The 20,596-nt window shown below is 40.1% G+C and overlaps 1 protein-coding gene across 1 annotated transcript; it reads left to right on the forward strand.

Annotated features, from left to right (window-relative positions):
- Nucleotides 1-1,416: 1,416 nt before the first annotated feature.
- Nucleotides 1,417-15,646, forward strand: LOC117466033 (solute carrier family 22 member 13-like). The gene is made up of 9 exons (XM_034109159.1): nucleotides 1,417-1,791; nucleotides 2,720-2,823; nucleotides 2,953-3,107; nucleotides 3,184-3,355; nucleotides 12,831-12,951; nucleotides 13,022-13,113; nucleotides 13,189-13,403; nucleotides 15,259-15,367; nucleotides 15,445-15,646. Exons 1-9 carry the CDS (start codon nucleotides 1,417-1,419, stop codon nucleotides 15,644-15,646), a joined length of 1,545 nt encoding a protein of 514 aa, XP_033965050.1.
- Nucleotides 15,647-20,596: the final 4,950 nt, after the last annotated feature.

Consider the following 20,596-nt stretch of genomic DNA (forward strand, 5'->3'; position numbering starts at 1 on the left):
AACACCAACATGTAATTTATATGGATGTATCAGTTCCTTTTCTGACCTGTTGACCATTTATTTAAACATAATTGTATTATTTGTTGTTGCAAATAAAAATGTTTTACAGAAGTGTGTAGACTGTTTGATAACTGGGACATTTATCAAGAATAAAGGGAAGCAAACACAGCTATTGGTGACATCAACACACATGTAATCATAATATTCTTTTTATGATTGAATATTATTTATATTTACCACACTCAAATTAAATCCCACATATTTTTCATCCAAACTCTAAAGGTCCACTCATATTGTCCTTAGTTATTATTGTGAAATCATCCACCGTATCTAACTGGGTGAACAATATATATGTGGATGAATAAATGATACTGTACTTTGACACTGGACACAGGTTAAGAGGTGAAGCTACATGCATTGTAACTGTGTGATTGCTTATTGTATTTTATTTATCCCAGCTTTAACAGGTGGTGTGTTTTCTTTGGGATATACATATACATATACCCAACACAATAACACACTTTTCTACAGAGCCCCATAGGGGACATGGTCAAAACGGTGGGTTACGTATTGTAACCCTATTCCTATAAGCACAGGCAGAGCCCTCTACTGGACGCTATGGGAACTACTCTCATCAATGATACGTGAGCGTTCACACACTGAAGTTGTATAAACGTAGCTGGCCAATCAGGGCGAGCCTACCTGAATGCGCGCGCAGACTCACAGTATATAAGGTAGCTACGACTCCTGACTGTCATCCTACACCCTCTTCAGCGAGCGGCATAGGAAAGACTGGGCTCCTAGGTAGAGGGCTCCGCCTGTGCTTATAGGACTAGGGTTGCAATAGGTAACCCACTGTTCTATCTCACACAGGCTCGATGGATAAACGCCCTGTCGTCAGGATGACAGTCAGGAGGCGTAGCTGCCTTATATACTATGAGCCTGCACGTGCATTCAGGTAGGCTCGCCCTGATTGGCCGGCTACGTTTATACAACTTCAGTGTGTGAACGCTCGCATATCATTGATGAGAGTAGTATCCATAACACCTTTCAACACAAGACAATTCAAAGTGCTTTACAAAAATGAAAGACATTAAGAAAATGGCAGTTAAAAAGCAAAGATAATAAAATAAACTTTAAAAGAAAAAATACATGAATAAAAGTTACAGTGCAGTTTAAGATATGAATAGTTCCATTAAGTCATCATATAACCTCTTGGCATGGGCAGGTTATTAAAGTGCAAGCTTTATTGTTATGTCTTAAGTCCATCGTACGAATCTTATGTCCATGGTTAAATATTAGTTAGTGGGCACCTTTTGCCAACTTCCTTGAGGTATAGCACCTTCAGATTGGCACATCCATCACTCACTCTGCACTTTGAATGTGGCACCACGGCAAATTTATCCAGACATCAAAATGAGCAGCTTTGGGGAGATTCTGAAGGAGATCGGGGAGTTTGGTTTGTTTCAGAAACGTCTGGTGGCGGTGTTATGCATCCCCAGGCTGTTCACAGCTTTCGATGTGATTGGTCAGGTGTTTGTAGGACTGAAATTCCCACATCACTGCAACACCGACTGGATCCTGGAGCGAGGACCCAACCTGACGGAGGAACAACAAAGAAATCTCACCCTCCCACTGAACAAGGATGGAGGCTTTGAAAGCTGTGAGATGTTCACACCTGTGGATTTGGATTTGGAAACCATTATAGCGTACGGCATCAACAAGACTACAGGATGCATTCATGGGTCGGATTTTGAGGCACCTGAAGGGGCATCAAGCATTGTGACAGAGGTAAGAGATCATTTTATACATCAGTTAGAAATGTAATCATCGAAATTAAGTCATTCTTACTTCTTGCTGGGTTGCTTTTCTACATTTTGATAGTTGTGGCAGCTGTTGCATTTATTTGCAATTGTAACCTTGTTGTAGTCAAGCCCCCAAAAAGAGTGCCGGCATATTAAAAAATACTTTTTCACATTGACTTGCATTGGAGGGAGACTGCTGTATATCAGCCTATGTATATTTCTCAATACATATTCGAATAAGCTACCAAGTACCAACACTTTTAACGACTTATTTAAGAATTGAGGTCGTTGTAAAATGTCCTAAAAGCCAAATCCAGAGTTATTTTCTCTCCATTCATTTGACTGAGCCATCATTGGTAGATCATGCCCCACTGAGACAACCGAATTCAACCTTTAAAACAAAGTACTCAATGCTAACTCATTTGAATTACAGTGTAGGATTGATTTTTATCATCTGATGCACAACCTTAGCAGCAACAGTTTGTTGGTTTGAAAACCTGAAAACCTTTAGTTTTAACCAATTGCAATTTTCAGTTCTTGATCTTCTCAAATTATAATAATAATAATAATAATAATACGTTTATTTGTTATAGCACCTTTCACAGAAATATAATTCACAAAGTGCTTCACAAGTAAGAATAAAAGTTCAAATTAAGACCACAGAAACATGAATACAAATAACAACATGAGGCAGACATATTTAAGGTCAACCTAAAAACAAAACACAGACCACATGGAGTCCTGAAAGGAACAAACATAATAACAGAACACATCGCACACACATTTCAAATAGAAATAAAATCCAAAAAGATAGGTCTTCAGTAGTTGAACATATATATTTAATAATGCCTGAGAAAAACTGAATTTGTTGTTTTCTTTGGTCTTACTTCTTTCTCCATCCTTTCTGTTCTTAGTTCAACATAATCTGTGACCGGAGTGGTTTGATTGCAGCGTCTCAGTCCATCTACATGGCCGGTCTCCTGGTTGGAGCACTGGTGTTTGGGCCGATGTCTGACAGGTGCTCAATAACTCCCATCTTTACTACAAGAACTAGATATTAATGAACCTGAACTGATTTAAATGGTGCTAAACTTATACTAGTGACAGATTAACTGCATCTTCAACAGTGCTTCTCTTCTCTCCGTAGGTTTGGTCGCCGCTTCGTAGTCCTGCTTTCCATCTTTCTCCTCATGTTGTTTGGTGTCGGCATTAGTTTCTCACCCAACATCTATGTTTATATTGTTCTGAAGTTCCTAGATGGCATCGCCGTTTCAGGCATTATGGCTAATTTATTTGTCATAGGTAGGTCTACTGTTCCCCACTGAAGCTTCTGTCTGGGTCTCTATCAGCTGATAACTGTCTACTTTCTGCTTTGAAGGTGGAGAGTGGAGTGACTCCTCAAAGTTTGCTCTCTGCACCATCATCTGCCACTCGTCCAACCCCCTTGGACTGATGATGTTGTCGGGCATTGCCTATCTGATCCGTGATTGGAGGATCCTGCAGCTGGTGCTCTTCTGTCCTCTGGTCCTTGTCCTGGGAATCTTTTACTGGTGAGACAACACCAATGTTAAACATGCTAATCTTAAAGGTCCCCAAATGACAAGAAGTAAGAACAGTAATAATCAATACAAAACAGTACAGATGTTCCAAAAAGCAAATGAAGACAATGGGGATCATTACAAAGGAAAAATAAAGTGATGTATTGCTCCATATTGACTTCAGGGTTTGTAGCAAAGAAATCTATAACATCCTATAGAATCCTATAGAATCTTGTAGAAATCTATAGCATGTTATAGAACATAGTCGTATTTGTAAGCCATGCTAAAGAATTATATACAATACTATATACATCTCTAGATCATTCTGTAGAATACTATAAATGTGTACTTTTCTATAAACTTCTATAATTAAAACTATAACATCTAAAGAATTCTATAGGACAGAACCGACTCATGACATATCTGTAGACATTTATAGAAATCTATGGACATTTGTAGAAATCTATAGCATTCAAAGAAAACATGCATGACATTTTCTCTCTGATATGCTACACCAAATTCTATAGAATTCTATAGAATGATATAAAACTCGTCTTTAAATTGGAATAGAGAAAATCATAGTAATCTACATCATTTTGTGGAACTGAGCTGCTTTGCAAAAGCTGTACGGGTAGATCCCTTTGAAATCTTTCCAACTGTATACTGGATTATGTGCCCAATTAAATTATGTAACCTATACATAACCATATACAACCATACAACATATTGGAATGGAACTCTAAACTGAATGAATGTCACTGTCCTTGTATTCTGATGTAAATGCTCCAGAATTTCTGTGACTGCATCTGTACGTATACGTTGATCACTTTTGTTATGTAACTAATTATCTGGTACAACTGGAGATTAAAGCTAAGTGACATATAACAATATCTATTGTTAGTGTGAGTCTGTTATAAACAACTCATTGGAGTCTGCAGTACTCTACTCTGTTTTGCAGTCTATTATACACTGTAAAAAAAGATCGTAATTTTACAGGAAATAACTGTAAATGTTTATAGTAATTATCATGTTTTTTTAAATAACTTGCAAAATCCTGTAAAATGGCAGATATTAACTATAAATTAACAACCCAAAACATTATTTTAAGTATTTTGACAATAACCACAAATAACGTTTATTTCCTTTTTTTTTACAGTAAATTTACTATATAATATTTACAGTATTTTTGCACTTTCAGAAAATATATGCAGATGTACGTAAAATAAAAAGTATTATCTGTAATTAAATATGTAACTCGTAATATAAAAGTGTATTACTATTATAAGACTTTAAGACGTTCTTTGTAATTTTAAGGTAATCATAAAACTGTAAAAAAAAGCGTCAAATAAAAAAAACTTAAAATGTAATTAAAACCTTTTTACATAAATAATTTTCTCAATATTCGATTGAATCCACCACAAACACAAAATATCCAATGTTGAAACAAAAGTAAATAAATATGTTCTCATTACATTCCTAACTTACTATATTGTAAACATCTACAGTTGACAATATCATTAAAAAAAATTTAAATCATAGAAAGTGGAGACATTTCTGCAGGGAGGACCAAGGTTTAAAACACACACTGTTATTTACTCAACAATAAGTCACAGTTATCCTTGTTTTATTTATGTTGCTGTTCTTTTTTTTTCATTGGTCAATATACAGTAATAAGCCTTAGTTGTACAGTATAATGTATGGTTTTCGGATTCTGGCCGACAGCCAGAGCTACGGCACTTGAAATAGAATTCAGCCAAAACACGGCAGACAAGTCAGACATGTTTGGAATGAGTCCACAACACTCCTGATTGGTTAATATAAACGTAATCGAAGAAACCTGCCAATGAGAACTGTCCGCGCCTGTCGTTCACATTTGAAACATCCACGTCAGTTTGAGCAGGTCTCCTCCTGCGAGCTACAGCTGTCTGTATGTCTGCTGCAGGAGTTTATTGATTAATATCGGGATCGTTTTACATCTACACGTTAAATATGAGCATCGGGACGTCAACAAAGAACAGAAGACTTGAGATCTGGTGAGTCCTGCAACTGTAATGGAGTAACATATGTATTTAGATAATCCTTAGTTTGTGAATGTTATTTTTTATTTAAGGTTACGTTTCTTCTTCTAGTTAGCTGAGTTTCTTCCCGTTAAGTTGGTATGCATCATTAATAGGTTGTTAAATGTTAAGAAGCCCTGAGATGCTGTTTTTTGCAAGATGTTGTGCCCGAAACCTGGCTTAACAGGTGGCTGCTAACGTTAGTTTACAGCTTATTGCAGTGCTGCCCCCCACCCTCTCGTCTCCAACACGGGAGAATTACACATAAACATGCAGCGGGGTGTCACAGTGTTGTCGCCAAGTTTAATGTAAAGTTTCACAGTTTTCTTTCAGCGGAATCTAGTTTGTTAATGTTCAGTAACAGCTAGCATAGCATAAACAGCTAACCGCTAACGTTCGGCTAACTTGATAGTTAGCTCTGCTCTATATATTACAAGCTAACATGACTAGCTAATGTCACACTGTGTGAACTAAAATACTTTTTGTATTACTACATCATACATGCTTGGTCCAAATCACTGCTAAAATTAATCATTTTTGAAAATGTATAGTAAAGAAACACATGCATGAAATAACATAGCAAAATAAGGGTAATGTTTGACCCATGTTGTCCCTTAGAAGTGTAGTGATACAAACATGATTTTTATTCAAAAGGTAAGAAAGGGAAAAATAAAAATTGGTGTTGATCCAAAACAGGTTAATTGAGGAATACCTGGAATCCTGAATGGTTAAAGTAATTTATTGCAAAGATATTTACAATTAAAACTAATTCGGGTCACTTTTGACACATGTTGGTTGTATGTTGTGTAACAAAGGGTTAACATGACAGCTGTACCAGTGGACAGTGAGGACTATGGAAGAGAAGATGTGATGGCTTTGTGTGGAAAGCTGCTGACGCCAGCCTGTGTCCCTCATCAGTCTCTCCAGGCAGCACCCAGCTATTCTTCAATCTTGCAGATGAAAAGACTTTGATATGTGAGTAATAACTAACTTGTGTCTAACATAGTATTGAATGTGGTTTAGTAAAGTATTTAAAAATACCCCACATTGTACATGTACAGGACAATCAGACCTTGTTCAACAAAGATCATCAGACAATTGTTTTGTCTTTGAGGTACAGCCGCAGCAGAGAGTCTGAGTTTGAAGAAAACACTAACATTTTATTTAGTGTTTAATCAATCAATATTTACTGGTCTTGAATTTCCTCACTGGATTACAAAATACTCGAATCTTATTGTACAGATTTCATCACCTGAAGATGAAAATATAGATTCATCGATATGTACCATTTTAAGGAAATAGACTGTTAGTGGTATTGACCGAAGCTCCGCAGCTGTAGCTAGGCGCTGCTAATGAAAACTCAAGTGCTCAATTTGTTGGTTTTTATTTTTTATTAAGAATTGACCAAGCATATCTTCCTCTTCGAAATCCCAGTTGTACTTCGCTAACACGCAGTGCCTGGGAGGGTGCGTTTGATTGTTCCCACCCTTACCTCACTTATGGACTAGGTCATGATAGACAAGCAATCCAGTGGTTAGTTTTAGGGTCACCTCCATTGTTTTATTTTTTATATATTGACTTTAAGAGAAAGGGATTTCAGAAACAAGTCTCACAAGTTTGGCTTGAGGTAAAATTAACAAAAGCTAACTGTTGTTAGACTATGTTCCCCCCTTCTAAACTTATGAAATAATCAATGCCCTTGGGATGCTCTGTGTGTGTGTGTGTGTGTGTGTGTGTGTGTGTGTGTGTGTGTGTGTGTGTGTGTCAAAGGTCCATCATACAAGAGTTAGGGGATCTATTGGCAGCTGCTGATAATAACATCCATCATTATGGTTTACTAATAGTTGTGGACTTCAGCTCTGCCTTCAACACAACCCTCTGGCTAGAGGCTGCGCTCCATCAGGACCAAAACCTCTCCATCAGGACCAGAACCTCTTCATCGGGACCAAAACCTCTCTCCATCGGGACCAAAACCTCTCTCCATCAGGACCAGAACCTCTCTCCATCAGGACCAAAACCTCTCCATCAGGACCAAAACCTCTCTCCATCAGGACCAGAACCTCTCCATCAGGACCAGAACCTCTCCATCGGGACCAACATCTCTCTCCATCAGGACCAGAACCTCTCCATCAGGACCAAAACCTCTCTCCATCAGGACCAGAACCTCTCCATCAGGACCAGAACCCCTCTCCATCAGGACCAGAACCTCTCCATCAGGACCAAAACCTCTCTCCATCAGGACCAGAACCTCTCCATCAGGACCAGAACCTCTCTCCATCAGGACCAGAACCTCTCCATCGGGACCAACATCTCTCTCCATCAGGACCAGAACCTCTCCATCAGGACCAAAACCTCTCTCCATCAGGACCAGAACCTCTCCATCAGGACCAGAACCCCTCTCCATCAGGACCAGAACCTCTCCATCAGGACCAAAACCTCTCTCCATCAGGACCAGAACCTCTCCATCAGGACCAGAACCTCTCTCCATCAGGACCAGAACCTCTCCATCAGGACCAAAACCTCTCTCCATCAGGACCAGAACCTCTCCATCAGGACCAGAACCTCTCTCCATCAGGACCAGAACCTCTCCATCGGGACCAACATCTCTCTCCATCAGGACCAGAACCTCTCCATCAGGACCAAAACCTCTCTCCATCAGGACCAGAACCTCTCCATCAGGACCAGAACCCCTCTCCATCAGGACCAGAACCTCTCCATCAGGACCAAAACCTCTCTCCATCAGGACCAGAACCTCTCCATCAGGACCAGAACCTCTCTCCATCAGGACCAGAACCTCTCCATCAGGACCAGAACCTCTCTCCATCAGGACCAGAACCTCTCTCCATCAGGACCAACACCTCATCAGGACCAGAACCTCTCTCCATCAGGACCAGAACCTCTCGGCACCTCAACAAGGCCCGCCCCCCCCAATTAACACTTTACCTCAGCCACAACGCAGACTCTGCATGGAGATCACAGGATGGTAAATCATGTAATGTTTAAATATTGCTTACTGCCCATATTTTATATTCTATAATTTATTGCATTCTATTTCTTAATATAGTTCGCTATCTGTGTAGTTTTTACATTTGTTTATTTGTATGTAAGACACCTCCCCGTACGTGTGAACCTACCTGGCAATAAACCCGTTTCTAATTCTGATCTTTTTGTCCTCTAGTAGCGCAGAATGGACAGAGGAAACATGATTGGGCCTCAAGTTTTTTGCAGCCAATATACATTATCCTACAAACTTGGGATAGGAGGGTGAGTGAACAAGTTATCCATTGGTTGGAACCTACATCCCCATTGTTAGACGTACTAAATCCTGTACACTGCTCCTTCAAATTGACAATGTGAGCATATGTCGCCATTTTGCAATTTCTGTTATTTTCAGTTGAGAATGTTTCAAAATAATCTTAAAAAATTCAACTTACTTTTTGTTTCTACTGTTTATAAGTATGATGTTTAAATATTAAATGCTGTATTCTTTAATGGTTGTATAATTCTACAAATATTTTTATATTTTAAGTTTTCAGAGTAATTGTTTCCTACAGAACATTTTGTGATGTCATTTTGTTGAACCTGTTTGATTGGAAAATGTTAGAAAAAAGCTGTAAAATAACAGTATTCTAGCTGTAGAACTTTAGGTTCTGTATTTATTTTAGTGTTTGATCATACAAATCTAATAGGGCTGTCAGTCGATTAAAATATTTAATCGCGATTAATCGCATGATTGTCCATAGTTAATCGCGATTAATCGCAAATTAATCGCACATTTTTTATCTGTTCTAAATGTACCTTAGAGGAATATTTTTCAAGTTTTTAATACTCTTATCAACATATGAGTGGACAAACATGCTTTATGCTAATGTTTATTATCATTTGAACAATGACAAATATTCTCATGAATATTAAACACAACAACCTCTGAACATTACAAATATTCGCCTCAATTCAACCTGGAACCTCTCTCATACAATACAAATGGGGGGGGGGGGGGTGTGTGTGTGCGTGTGCGTGTGTCTGTGTGTGTGTGTGTGTGTGTGTGTGTGTGTGTGTGTGTGTGTGTGTGTGTGTGTGTGTGTGTGTGTGTGTGTGTGTGTGAGTGAGTGTGATCGTTGGAGCTATGTGCAACTCAAGGCATATGCTCGAACGGGAGCTGCCTGGACGCTGCAATCATGTTGCTGCAATCATGAGTGTGCTGACTTCTCGTACAATGTCCCGCTGTCTGCTTCCTGCATCAAGTCAAGTGCTCGGCGCAGTTGTGTGGATAGGGCGCTCCTCTGTTTTCATTTAAACAGCTCCTTATATCCGTTAGCGCAGCTAGCTAGCACCAGATGCTAACAACAACAATAGCCGCGTTCACACTGCGGTACGGTAATGCACGTAAGGTCTCTCTCTCGCTCGCTCGGGCCACACACACACACACACACACACACACACACACACACACACACACACACACACACACACACACACACACACACGCGCGCGCGCGCGCACACACACACACACACACACACACACACACACACACACACACACACACACACACACACACACACACACACACACACACACACACACACACACACACACACACACACACACACACACACACACACACACACACACACCCCCTCCCGGTCCTCCCGATGGCCAGTCGGTGCCTGCCGGTGAGCGTGGAAGTGTGGTCTGCCACAAGCGGGCGGCAGGAGCGGGGCTGTCAGCATCATCAGCTTGTAGATGGTATTATAAACTCGATGCGCTCTGAAACTACGGGGCGGCCGAGGACAAAAAATACACATGCGTTAATCGCGTTAAAATAATTAGTGGCGTTAATTTTTTTTTGCGTTAACGCGTTATTAACGCGTTATTAACGCGTTAACTTGACAGCCCTAAAATCTAATAAAAGAAAATGTAAAAAACTGTTTTTCTCATCAGAACTTTATTTAAGGTATTTTAATGTAACATTTTAAGACAATGGATTTTGAAAAGAGAGGAAAGTTTCCTCTAAAATCTTTAAGGACAATTTCTGTATACTAATTGCTTTTGCACTTTATTTCAGTTAAAGTATTTTTACTTTAATTTTATGTTTTTTGCCCGTAGAAGTATTAGTGCTGTACTTTTATTAAAGGTTATTGACTGTAAAAAGAGCAGATACATCTGTAAAATTACAATTTTTTCCTGTAAAATCTTTAAGGACAATTCCCGTAAATTAATGTTATAAGTTCTGCAGAACAATTTTATAGAAAACAATAGCAATTTTTTATAGGATTCTATAAATTATTTGGTGGAATCTATAGTAAAATTCATAGGTGAATTCTATAGAATATTTGCCAATATCCTGCAGTATATTCTACAGAAATTCTATAGAAACATCAATAGATTTTTCTATAGATTATTTTTCAGAATCTATAGTAAAATCCATAGGTAAATTCTATAGAATATCTGCAAACATTCTATAGTATTCTTCAAAGAAGTTCTATAGAAATGTCCACAGATTCTATAGAATATAGGTCACAAATTCTATAGTATTCTACAGAATGGTATTCTACAGAACAGTTATATACAGGGTTCGTACGGTCATTGAAAACCTGGAAAAGTCATGGAAATTCAAAATGCAAATTCCAGGCCCTGGAAAAGTTATGGAAAACGATGTTTTTCCCAAAGTTTTGGAAAAGTCTAAAAAAAACAAAAAACTAAAGTTGTGTCAAATATAATTTACATTTTATCTAATCGCCAAAATAATCTGCGGTCGCGAGCTGTTATGTGCCATCATGACGCGCATGGTGTTATTTTTTAATATATGAAGCGTGAGCTGTGTGCTCGAGTCTTCCTGCCTGTCGGTTGAACTCTGCTGCTCCGGGATGAGGGTCAGCTACATTAGCTACGGTGCGTTCGTTAACTGTGCGGAGTCACTGTGGCACAGACTGAGCCGCTGGTGAACAGCTGTTAGAACGGGGTGTTCAGAGCAGAGCTCTGAACAGCTGTTAGAACGGGGTGTTCAGAGCAGAGCTCCCTGTCGGAGCGGCAGAGCGTGATGTGAACTGAAACGTTTTTCTGTCACAATATCATTAAGGAATCGTTGAGCTAGCTAGCTAGCATACATTGTCACTATCTGCTAACGTTAGCTTTAGCCTTCGTTTTCTAATAGTTTTTTTCATAGGCTATAAATGGAGGTGGTATAAGTATAGATATTGTGCTAGAGTAAAAGTAGAAGTACTCAGATGTTGTTCTTAAAAGTAGAAGTACTCAGACCTTGTACTTGAGTAAAAGTAGAAGTACTCAGGTCTTGTACTTGAGTAAAAGTAGAAGTACTCAGATATTGTACTTGAGTTAAAGTAGAAGTACTCAGATAAGTAAAAGTACTCAGATCTTGTACTCGAGTAGAAGTAGTCAGATCTTGTACTTTAGTAGAAGTACTCAGATATTGTACTTTAGTAGAAGTGGAAGTACTCAGATGTTGTACTTAATAAAAGTATAGTACTCAGATGTTGTACTTGAGTAAAAGTAGAAGTACTCAGATCTTGTACTTGAGTAAAAGTAGAAGTACTCAGATCTTGTACTTGAGTAAAAGTAGAAGTACTCAGATCTTGTACTTGAGTAAAAGTAGAAGTACTCAGGTCTTGTACTTGAGTAAAATTAGAAGTACTCAGGTTTTGTACTTGAGTAGTCGGTTGGCTTCAGTAGAAGCTGCTGGGACTCCCAGCAGCTTCTACTGAAGCCTTCCGAGTAAATCGCCAGAAGCCCCGACACCTCCTCATCTCCACCGCTCCCATGTTTTTTTTTGTGTTGCCATAAGTTAGTCTCTCTGCGTTTGTGTGCTGGGCTAATGCTAATGCTAATAATGCTAATGCTAATAATGCGAGGAAATAAAATGGCGGCTTGACAACATTTTTTCAGATTTGTACAGGGGGTGGTTAGCAATTCGCCCAGCCAATCAGAAATTGGAACTTTTTTTCTCCCCAGATAAGTACCACCTCTAGCAGGGACTAAAAAGGGGGGAAAAAGTTCTCTGAACTAAGTTTTCTTTTTGGTGTGAACGCAAAATCCCAGGAACTATCGGAACTAAAAGGGAAAAGTACTCCGGTGTGAAAGCGCCTAATGGTGCTCTGGGAGGAGATGCAGGTGATAAGGTGGGGTTACCTTGGTTGGTGATTGGCTAATGGTTAAACAAGCCAAAACATCGTTATGACATCATCAAGTGGCCAAAATCTGCTCATTTTCAGACAGGTTTTTATATAAATGGATCAGAACAAAAAGTGAGAGAATCTTTGTTCCTGAATCTTTCAGAATCTCTTTACACAGAGGGAACGCATGTAGAAGAGACATGAAGAAGAGGATTATGCATAATAGGTGACCTTTGAAGAAGCTTATCTTAACTGACCGCTCTATAATGTGTGATCTTGGACATGTATATCAATTAGGATTCTTCCAGAGTCCGCTCGATGGCTCATCACCCAGGGAAGGAAGGAGGAGGCGATCAGGGAGATCAGGAAGGCAGCAAAGGTGAATGGAAGGAAGGTCCCAGAAGATCTGCTGGACAAGGTGAGATGCATCTCTGGCGAATACAATAAAGCTCTGCAATAAAGATAACTAAAAATGGTTTTTTTTCTAGCTACTGGATGATGGATCATCCAAAGGAAGCATGTTGGACCTCTTCAGGATTTCCTATCTGAGAAAGCGTGCATTGATAATGAGCTACCTGTGGTGAGTATTCGATCATCCATAACCTGCTGCCACATCTCCAGCCATTCCTCCCAGAAGATAACTCTTTCTTTTTAGGTTTGCAACAAGTCTGGTGTACTACGGACTGAGCCTGAATGTCGGGAACTTCGGTCTGAACATCTACCTCACACAGTTCATCTTCGGTTTAGTGGAGTTTCCGGCACGTTGGGGCAGTTTGGGCCTCATCCAGCACTTTGGGAGGAAGAGATGTGAAGCAATCGTCCTGTTGTTTGCCGGCGCTGCTTGTCTAGGGATACTCACTATACCAAAAGGTAAGTTTCTGAATAATATATAGGAGTGTGTTGAAAGCTGCATTGGTGTATAATATACCAGATTGTCGATAACCAGGTTGTATCCCATTTTTATCAAACATATCTCTTTGCTACACTCTTCTTGCTACACCCTCTTCTAACCTAATTACTCCAGTAACAAACTGCAACCTCCAGGGGGGTGTACTATGAATCTAGTTCAACCTATCCTGGATATGTTTTGAGTTATCCGGTTGACTTAATCCAAAACAAAGCCGCTCTCGCTAAACTGTCCTACAACGCTGGCTATCATATATTATATGGGGCGGTGGTGGCGAAGTCGATAGGGACTTGGCTTGGCAACTGGAAGGTCACCAGTTCAAGTCCCGGCAAGACCAAGTGCTACCGAGGTGTCCCTGAGCAAGGCACCGTTCCCAACACTGCTCCCCGGGCGCCGTTCAAAATGGCAGCACACTGCTCCTAACACTAGGATGGGTCAAATGCAGAGAAAAAATGTCCCCACGGGGATTATAAAGTATATCAAAATCTCAAAAATCAAAAAAATATCAACTCGATCGCTCAAGCCAGCCGTGTCCTATCTAGTTAGGTGCACGTTCACATGAAAGGGGTGGTATCTGGAGCCTTCGACCAATCAAAAACATGGAGAAGCGTACTGACAGCGCAGCGTCATACTTCCTGAATGAAAAGTCAACTATAATATTAGACATATGAAGAAGTTAAACTTTAAACATCCATGACTTAAACACTTGATCCAGGATCAAAGCCACAGAGCTGCACCTGCAAGGTGAACACAGCTGGGAACAGAACACGTGTTTGAATGCGTACATTAACAGGTTTATGATATCACTGCCCCGTCTAAAACACGATCTGACTTTAACTACATTTGACTCGAGTGTTTCGTCAACTTAATGTGTTGCTTAAAATAATACTTCTGCATACAGTCTGTGACGCTGTGAGTGTTGCACGGCCAGATACGGCTCAGCTGACTCAGATAAGGAAATATATGATACATTATGATGTGCCACTGTATCACCATCAGCACAGGAAGCTTTTATTATGTGTACAACTGGACTGATCACTCTCGCACCACGGGACCGCGGGTCAGTGATTCTGACCGGGATGTCCATCGGTATTGAAGTGGAAGCTGAAGTACGCATAGGTTGGGGTATAGTTGTAGGGGACCGACCAAGCCACAAGGGGGAGCTAGTGTGGTTTGTACCGGAGGGAAGGGCTTTCTTGTGGTGGCCGAAAATGACCAATGCCATTGGAGGACAGTAGGGGCAGCTAGCAGTGGAAACGTTGGCCTGAGATGACACTGCTGGAAAGGGGGGTATGTGGGAATGGAGTGGGAATAGTCAGGGACACGTCTGAACAGCGTGCTGCATGTTAGTGAGTAAATCTCACTGTAAACTATTGAATCATCACCAAATTCTGTGTTATTATGACCGATCATAAGTCTTTAGCTTTATGCACACACATACATTTTGCAGAGCAGAGACACACGCTCACCAAGCCGAAAAATATATCCGGTCACAGAGATCTGCTATTTTAAAGTAAAGTAAAATTATATCGACCCTAAATATAGTGATATTAAGAACGAGAAATGTTTTAACATTTATCGTTTTTTGCAAACATATGACAAATGTGCGAGGGTGATGACGTTAGAGCTTCGTCCTATGAGCCCCGGCTCAATTTAACCCCTGGTTATACAGCCCATGTCTCTAATTCCGGCATAATCAACTGTATCACCATTTGGCAAACCGGCAAACTTCATTATATACACAGTGAAGCTGGCACACATGATTTAATTTGCATGCACAATGTGTCACAACTGTCTGACGTATGAATTGTCCATCAGATCTTCCTGTGGTGGCAACAGCCGTCGCAGTAGTGGGGAAGTTTTCCGCCACTACAAGTTTCTCTATCATCTATATTTACACTGCAGAACTGTACCCTACCACTCTAAGGTAAGGTACATATCCCTCAGGTACAATTCAAAAGACATGTTTGCTTTTGCTATAAGATCATTTTGTATCTATACTAGGCAGAATGGAGTAGGTCTGAACTCCATGTGTGCTCGTGTGGCGGGGATCCTCGCTCCTCTGATCAGACTCCTGGAAGTCTATCATTGGACGATCCCCATGCTGATATATGGCATCGTCCCCATCACAGCTGGAGCTCTCTGCTTATTTCTGCCTGAAACTCTTAATGTGGAACTCCAGGACTACCACACTGAGATCAGGTGAGTTTTTTTTTTCACGAAAGTGTGTCTTCTTAACATTTAAAAACCTATTAATGTCTCATACCCACTTAACGGGAAGAAACTCAGCTAACTGACGATATGAACCGTTTTTACCGAAACAAAACACAAGTCTCACAAGAAGCGTCTAAATGAGCCCTGAGCGAAAAGATGCTAACGTACTTAGCACAGAACTCACGATAAAATACCCTTATTACTTATCGGATCTGCACAAACAAGATATGGATTAGCAAGCTGAGAATCCACAGTTTTCAGAAATATAAGTATCATTACTGAGCGATCAAAACTCGGCAGGGGAAGCAAACCCAGACATCACACCACGTAGCTTTATGGAGCAAAAACGGGACATTGTCTTACCTTGGCTGTTGTTCTGATCAAAAGTCGTGTTCAATGGCATCAAAACGATAAAAACGCAGCTGAAGGTTAATCCATAGGTTAATCCAATGTGTCTGTCACTTTGAGATGATTACTGATAATTAGGGGTGTAACGGTTCACAAACATTTCGGTTCGGTGCGTACCTCGGTTTGTAGGTCACGGTTCGGTTCGGTACGTTTTCGGTACAGCAGAAACAATTATCACAAAACATAACATATATTTTTTTTATTATTATTAAACTGTGAATAATGTATTCACTCAAATAAATACAAAATATAATAAAATAAACATTAAGGTGCAGCATTTCGATGAACTGAAATAATCTGTATTTGAACTGTACTGTACTAGTACCTAAGCAGCCAGTTTGACATTAGGACTTGCTTGTCATTGTATTTTCATGTTGTTTAAAGAAAGATGAACTTGTCCACATTGCTTGCCGAAAGGACAGATCTGCTGGCACTAGCAATGTCTCCTGCTGTGGAGAACACCCTCTCGCTAGAGACAGAGGTAGTAGCAGATACAGCCAGGTAGCGCTTTGCTAACATGGCAACATAAGGATATTTGCCGTTTGTAATAGCTTTGGCTCGGTCTGAACTCTCTGTGAGTGGTGGAGGCTTAAATGCTAGCGGGAGTTGGATTTGCACTTCAGTCTTTTTTCTTTTGGTACCGGTGATATTCACGTTCGGGTGATGCCTTTTCAAATGAGTGTGCAAGTTTGATGTATCGCCAGCCGCGTAACCAATTTTAGTTGAACAATGCCGACAAACAGCTTTGGTTCAGTCCACCTGTCTTTGTTCGTCATCCTTGTACGTAACGGAGCGTCCACACTACAGCTTCAAAAAAATCTTGGAGCTGGGGGTGTCTGTAGCTTGGGGATTTTATTCAAGCAACACGACCAACAACCAATCACATGAATCTCCCGCCCCCGACATACAAAGCAAAAAACCCCGGGGATTTTATGCGAGCAATATATATATAAACTCCCCAAACAGGCGAAAACCTACCAGTTTCACCCACTGTCTCTGCCACCTCCCTCCATGCCTGGTTCCTCCGGTTTGTATCCCGGTAGGTGAAGAGGGTCTGGTCATACAAAACCGGGTGATTGCTACGGCGATAGTTAGTTTCTCCTGCATCTTTTTTTGAAATATAGAAATGAACGGCGGGATATTTCTCCCAGCTTAGACGCGGTTTGATTGGCTACGGCTTGAGCTGTCAGATTTTACGAAACAGGATTTGATTGGCTGGCGCTGGCTACTCCGGCGTCTCCGGCGTCAGAAGTTGAACATTGTTCAACTTCTGACGGCGGAGACGGACCGCTATGCTACCCACAATTCAGTTCGGCGAAAAAGCGAGGCAACGTGACGTCACCCCATTCAAAGTGAATGGGCAGATTGGTGTTGTCGACGCTGTAGTGTGGACGGGCCGTAACTGTGAAACCAAAATGTTCCCAAACCGGAGACTTCAATGATGCTGGAGGATTTTCGAGCTCAACTTTATCTGCGTTCGCCATTTCCTCAAATTACTGACTACATTTGAACGCATCCCTCTGACCAGCTCGTCCAATGAAATGACTTGGTCGCTCTGACGCGTTGAACACAATGGGAGCAAATTACTCTGAATGCTGCGACGCAGCACCTGAGATTACTTCCAAGAAGTTGTTCACGTTCTCAATTTTTTACGTTTAACGTTATATGCGTTCGGTACACTTCGGTACACACGTGTACCGAACCGAAGGGCGTACGTGTACCGTTACACCCCTACTGATAACCCATCATTCCATTTTTATGTCAATAACGGAGTTTTCATATATAGCTGCTAGGATAGCTACGAGAGTATGACAGCTTCCCGGTTTGGGCAATCTGGCTACGCATCACTCATTTACCAATGGGTAATGTTTAAATGGATTTTAGGAACTTCCCCTCGATTCTATTGGCTCTAACGGTTAAAAAGAGATGTCAATCATCAAAATCGACCGAGGGGGGCCAGAGATACGGAAAATGCACCCGAAGTGTTTTTTTTCCTTCTAAATCTCTCTAAAAAGGTCAAACTTCACTTGTTTTGCATCAGTCTTGATACAGGGTACTTATTATATGTTATAGTTTGGATTCCTAATGCTTTTAGTCTACTATTGTCAGGGTTTGAGTTTTTGTGTGTCTAGTTTTGGGGTTATTTTGCAATTCTGCTCTCCCTGTGTCTTGTCTTCCTCCCTGTCGTTAGTTTCCCTGGTGTTTCTGATTGTCTGATTGTGTTCACCTGTTGCCCTTGTGTTTCTCCTTCCCTGCCCGGCTGTTTCTCGTCTCGTGATTACCCCTCCCTGTATTTAGTCTTGTCTCTTCCTGTGTTCAGTGTTGGTTCATTATTTGTCGTTCATGTCTCCCTTCATGTTGGTCACAGTCCCTTTTTGTTTGGATGCTACCTCGTGCCTCGTACCTGTTCAGGGATTCTTGTTTTTTTTCAGCTTTTATGAATAAAGCTCGCCTTTTGTTCCATTTTGAAACCTGCTTCCCTCCTCATTCTGCATTTGGGTCCTATTTTCCCCCAACCCTGACAACTATCCCATCATTCAAGGGTGGTTTTCACTATAAGTCATGTTTTATTTTGGACGGACACTATAATTTACATTTATTTACTAGGTTCAATCTGAATTTACTTTAAAATAAAAAAATTCTATATTGATTCTGACTTTTCTACATCCAACTCGTAGGTTTATCATTGCTTTGAGAAAAAAGATGATTCATTTACCCCTTTTAGAAGTTAAGATATGGTCATTTGTTCTGGGAATGTCATTTTCGAGCCTCGGGCCTGAAAAACAGGCTCGGGACTTTAACAGGTTAAAAGTGTTATACTCAAAGTAATTCTAGTTAATAATAATCTTTCTGTTTTAAATGACAGACAACCGGAGAACCTGACGGAAATACAAACCTTGACTAAAAAGGAGGAGAATTCTGTGAACAACAGAAAAATGGACAGTGTTCAAGGAAAAAGAAAGACTGTAAACATTGAGTAGTGTGGTCCCGTTTTGTGTTTGTTTCCCTACCTATGTAATTGTGTGTGTTATTTGTCGAATGAAAAATAAAGAGTTTTAAAAAGTTCCTTTTCTGACCTTTTAAACATAATTGTATTATTTGTTGTTGCAAATAAAACGTTTAACAGAAGTGAGGAGACTGTTTGATAACTGGGACATTTATCCGGTCATTGTCGGCCGATATTCACTCTTAATAGTTTTGATAGCTCTCTATGAAGGCCGATCAGGAGAGCTGGATCTGATCGATATGGACATAAACGCGAGTGAAGTGTAACCGGACGAGAGAGAGATCAGATCAGCTGCTGAGTCTGACCGAGACACGCAGCTCTGCATGATCACCTGAAGCTCCGCCCACTGTTTAGCGAGCTGCAGGAGCTGCATGAGAAACTGACGGGCTGTCAGGAGAGAGAGGGAGGGAGAGGGGAAAAGAGAGTTTCTCCCGTGTTATTATTCAAAGTTGATGTAAACTTTTGAATTATGTACTTCATCTACTACAAGTAGTTTGTTTGAATGTAATAATTATGTTGTTTGTTGTTTGTGGAATAATTTATTGAAAAATGAATCTGAATTTTTCGATCTGTTACGATTATAAACTGAAGCAATATAAAAATGACTCCCATTAACTGAGTTTTAAACATCAGCATATCCGCTCATAGTCCGGTAATTACCTGCTAACGGAAACTCTGCCACACAACTCTTATTATTATTATTGAAATATGATCGGTAAGTTTCAAATTTGTCCGGTAAAATAAATTCTGTCAAAAATCCTAGCGGAAACCTATTACACGTAAGTCTGGTAATTTTACTTAACACTTTACTGTTAAAACTATAAGTAAATGTTTCTGATGTTTGAGAAGCGATGACCTCCTCCGTAAATTCTTATCTGCCTGTGGTGACTGTACTGATAACTTTATAAACATATACTGCAGTAAGGTCTCTGTTTTTGTTTATGTGTGTCCCCCTCTCACTTCAGTTTGATGTAGTTTGTGACAGGAGTGGTTTGATCGAGACGTCCCAGTCCATCTCCATGGCCGGAGTTCTGGTAAGACACCAAAACACATCCACCTTTATTTGACAGCGTTATCTTATCTGTAGTTTATATTGTGCTGAGTTGAAAACATACATCATCTAGTCTTTCACCAATTCAACTTTTAAAATGTAATCAAACACATTGGCACTTTAAATATACATGTTTTGCCTCCGTTGTAAAACTACAAAAACCTGTTAATGACACACGTTTTTTTTTACATCTGATCATGACTTCAGCACAAATTATTTTCTGTGCTCTTCAATAATTGGTTTAGCATTGTAAGGTAAGGGAAGTTTATTTATACAGCACCTTTCAACACAAGGCAATTCAGAGTGCTTTACAGAAATGAAAGACATTAAGAAAATGGCATTTAAAACGGTCATTAAAAAGCAAAGATAATAAAATAAACATTAAAAGAAGAAAAACCATGAATAAAAGTCACAGTGCAGTTTAAGATATGAATAGTTCAATTAAGTCATCAGGTCTGATCTCTTGGCATGGGCAG

The sequence above is a fragment of the Pseudochaenichthys georgianus genome, chromosome 20 (assembly GCF_902827115.2).
Source record: "Pseudochaenichthys georgianus chromosome 20, fPseGeo1.2, whole genome shotgun sequence".
In the NCBI taxonomy this organism is placed as follows: domain Eukaryota; kingdom Metazoa; phylum Chordata; class Actinopteri; order Perciformes; family Channichthyidae; genus Pseudochaenichthys; species Pseudochaenichthys georgianus.